At 39.4% G+C, this 4,011-nt stretch overlaps 1 protein-coding gene across 1 annotated transcript in view; it reads left to right on the plus strand.

Annotated features, from left to right (window-relative positions):
* Positions 1 to 4,011, plus strand: part of LOC107703739 (complement C3-like) — a 22,833-nt gene that overhangs the window by 9,949 nt on the left and 8,873 nt on the right. The window contains exons 22-28 of the mRNA XM_016506462.1: positions 261 to 321; positions 408 to 494; positions 573 to 776; positions 868 to 943; positions 2,680 to 2,839; positions 3,404 to 3,493; positions 3,577 to 3,733. Of these exons, the coding sequence (XP_016361948.1) occupies positions 261 to 321; positions 408 to 494; positions 573 to 776; positions 868 to 943; positions 2,680 to 2,839; positions 3,404 to 3,493; positions 3,577 to 3,733 (835 nt within the window). The remainder of the gene's footprint in view (positions 1 to 260; positions 322 to 407; positions 495 to 572; positions 777 to 867; positions 944 to 2,679; positions 2,840 to 3,403; positions 3,494 to 3,576; positions 3,734 to 4,011) is intronic.

The raw sequence follows: 4,011 nt of genomic DNA on the forward strand, positions 1-4,011 counted from the left end.
AATAATTACCACGTTTTTTGACCCCCCAAAAAATGCAGGCCTAGTTGTGAGGCCCATTCTTGATGGACTCATAATATTTATATTTGTCTATGTACATTTTGAATCTTGTGGTAATTTATAAATTATTTAATAATTAAACACAGTATATTGTTTTGTTTTGAATGAATTACTGAAAAACTTGACAACTATTAATTTACCATCATTATAGAAGCTGGATTTCATTATATAGCTGATATCTGCTAATCAAATCTATGTTTCAGTCTGAGGGTGTGCTCACAAAGGTACAGGAGGCAAATGTTGAGCTCAATCCTGCTAAAATGGGTAAGAGTTCTAAATAATAGAGTTTCTCCTACAGAATATCCAAAAACAATAGATACAAACCAAATCAACCTGAACCTGTGTGACAGGTGGAGTACAACAACTGTCTGTCAGGAGTAACAAACCAGATGCTCAGATTCCTAACACACCCGCAAACACGTACATCACAGTGACCAGTAAGGAGAAATCAATACGCTCATTCATTCTGCTTGTCCATCCGATTGTCCAGTTCTGACTGCTGTCTGTTACTCAAGGTCAGGAGTTCAGTAGGTTGATCGAGCAGGCCATCAGTGGAGACTTAATGAGGCAGTTTATTGTTCAGCCTCGTGGTAATGGAGAGGAGAACATGATCCATATGACTCTACCTCTCATAGCCACTCATTATCTGGACAGCACCAATCAGTGGGAGACTGTTGGTATGGAGTGCCGTAATGAAGCCGTCAACCATATCAACACAGGTCAGCTGATCCCTCAGAAACACAGTATTCTTGTGCCGATGGGTCAAACGCAATGAAGGCAAATGCTGTTTACTGTATTGTTCTTGTCAAGGTTATCGGCGACAGCTAGATTTCTGTAAACCAGACGGGTCCTTTGCTGCCTCGATGAACATGCCTAGCAGCACATGGTGAAAGACAGTTCTATAGATATGTGGCAACATGAGCTAACTTTTGTGGGCAAAAAGGTAGACGCCATTTTGAATTTAACACGGATGAAAACGAGGCTGTGAGAGACAGACCTAAGGCCCGTTCCCACTAAAGCCTTCTACACACTGCACGATTTTAGCAATCCTATAAGATCACTACAAATCACACTGTGCGACATGGATCTGATAAACTTGGGTACGACATGTATGCAGACTGCACGGTGATGACACCTATTGACTCGTAGGCTGCGACGCACGTTACTATAGAAGAATAAAACGTCATCAGCATGCGCTAATGGTAAACAAAAAGAGCATGATAAATCACACTTTAGCAGTTGTAGTTTTTATGTGCGCTGGAAAAAAGTGGAAGTGACGAAAGAGGAAGGGATAAGAGCTTGAGCTAAGCAGTTTTGTTTTAGCGCCATGTCGCATTTTTATTGGTTGGTCAGTAAACGTGGATCGTACCAGCAAACACACTGTGTGATGATCATGCTGTATCGTAGGCTATCTTTGGTCACGAGACCGTGACAACGGCCATCTTTGAACCTCTCTCACTGTACGACACAGGACCACCGATTAGGAGCCACGATCACTAAAATCTGCACGATTGTATGCGCTAAAGGTAAACAAAAAGAGCATGATGAATCACACTTTGGCAGTTGTAGTTTTTATGTGTGCTGAAAAAAAGTGGAATCTGCGAAAAAGGAAGGGATAAGAGCTTGAGGTAAGCAGTTTTATGTTTTAGCGCCATGTCGCATTGATTTCATGTCGCATTTTTATTGGATGGTCAGTAAACGTGGGTCATAGCAGCAAACACACTGTGCGATGACCATGTTGAATTTCTGACAGTCAGAAAATAATCGTAGGCTATCTTTGGTCGCGAGACCGTGACAACGGCCGTCTTTGAACCTCTCTCACTGTACGACATAGGACCACCGTTTAGGAGCCACGATCACAGAAATCGCCAATTTTTCATCTGGAACAGCCGAAAATCATGCAGTGTGTCTCGGGCTTAAGGGCAATAACTACAACATTCATTTAATTAATTAAGATACAGTTTTCAAAATAGTGCTAAATGTAAAAGAATAGCAAAGTCCACAACACAACTATGCTACAGAGGAACAATACTTGTGGAATCCCTTTCAGAACGATTTTTTTTCCCAGCTAATAAACGATAAAAACATTGAAAGCCAATCAGAATCCACTACATTTAAAGAACTTGAGCATTTAACGGCCAAACGACATAACAGCATAGCTGATCCTTCTTCCAACTCAGTGATTCTGTTTTTTTGCTTTCAGACATATTGGTGTTATATCTTTCACTTGGATGTTATAAGTTGCACTGAGTAAATACAGCCAGGTAAAACAAAAACTCTGTCCGTCTTCATTTCAGACTGCAAAGCAACAAAATGTGATTATTTTAAAGGTGGTGATTCTTTAATAAAACCCACTGTATGAAGCACAGCTCAAACAGAAGTCACTTTCAAACCAAGCTTTCTATTTGTTAATGCGTCCAATTCGAGCGAGCAGCTTGAATCCGTTGTAAAATCTGCATGTGGAAATCATTCGCCCTCGCGCGTGACTGGATTTTGCCCGCGAAAGTTCGCTGAATGCAACCGCCCCTTGATAAAGATTACTACCGTATTTATCTGCTCAATTGTAGTTACACCGTGCTTCTTACACTTACCTTCTCTTCCCGTCCTGTCTGTCCGTCAAAGGCTGACAGCATATGTGGCTAAAGTGTTGGCGATGGCCAGTGATCTGATTGCCACAGAGGATCACGTGATCTGCAGCGCCCTCACGTGGCTGGCCACAAAACAACAGCTGTCAGACGGCACATTTAAAGAAGAGGCGCCTGTCATACATCAGGAGATGCTTGTAAGCCACATTTGGATGTAGTAAACAGATTATTTTCATTTCATGAGATTTTTCTGTTAATAACACTTTTTCAGCCATTAATCCTCTGCAGCCACTTTCAAAAACAAATTCGGAATTTAAATAGAAAAATATGTATTTATTTATTTATAAACAGCCATACTACCTCTACTAATACTGTTAACTTATTAATACATAATTACTAACTTTTAGTTCTACTACTTCTAGTGAATTATATCTTACAATAATTAATTTATTATTAATTCAGAAGTTATTTTGTGAAAAAACATGACAAAATTATTCTGTGATTCTTCTATGTCCACTGCTGAACCATGTAAAAAATGCGTTCAATGGGTCAAGCATGCCAGTAGTTGAAGAAACACTCAATAATTTACAATCATTTATTTGAATTAAAAACAGTTTTAAAGAATTTTGAGAAACTGGAAGACATCAAGGTCAAAATGCTGTTAAAGAAATCCCACAGTAGAGTTTTACTAGCAATTGTTATTCAGTTTGGGAGCTTGTTCATTTGCATATATTTGTCTCATTTATTTATGTGAATTTCAGGGTAATGTGCGCGGGAAAGATGATGATGCCTCTCTAACTGCATTTGTCCTGATTGCAATGCAAGAGGGGAGCAAGATCTGTGCTAGATCTGTAAGTGTGATTCCTGGAAACAGCTCTACGATACGTCATCTTCATCTCGAGCACGTCTAACTCAGTCTCTCTCTCTATACTAGAATCTTCAGAGCAGTATGAACAGAGCCATTAATTACCTGCTGCTGAGAGTTCACAGCCTGACCAGCACTTATGCTGTCGCTATGACTTCTTACGCTTTGGCCCATTCTGGAAAACTCAATAAAGACATCTTGAAGAGTCATTCCATCCAGAACGAAGGTCAGTAACATTACAGTCAGCTCAACAGCTCAACTACAGCAACATAAGCACATAAAAATATTGCCTGATTGACATGTAAAACAACCAACCACAGTTCACTACCTACATTTGTGAGTAATTCATGTTGTTGTAATCAGGTGGAACATTTTGTGGTTTGAATTTTAAAGGAAGAAAACTGAAACTAATACTAAAATTCAAAAATATTCTGCAAAATATTCTGCAGTACCAACCTGTAATGTATCACACCTCTAAAAGTAATCTTTTTTATGTTCCTAGCA

Source organism: Sinocyclocheilus anshuiensis, unplaced genomic scaffold (assembly GCF_001515605.1).
Source record: "Sinocyclocheilus anshuiensis isolate Anshui unplaced genomic scaffold, SAMN03320099.WGS_v1.1 scaffold274, whole genome shotgun sequence".
Taxonomy (NCBI): Eukaryota; Metazoa; Chordata; class Actinopteri; order Cypriniformes; family Cyprinidae; genus Sinocyclocheilus; species Sinocyclocheilus anshuiensis.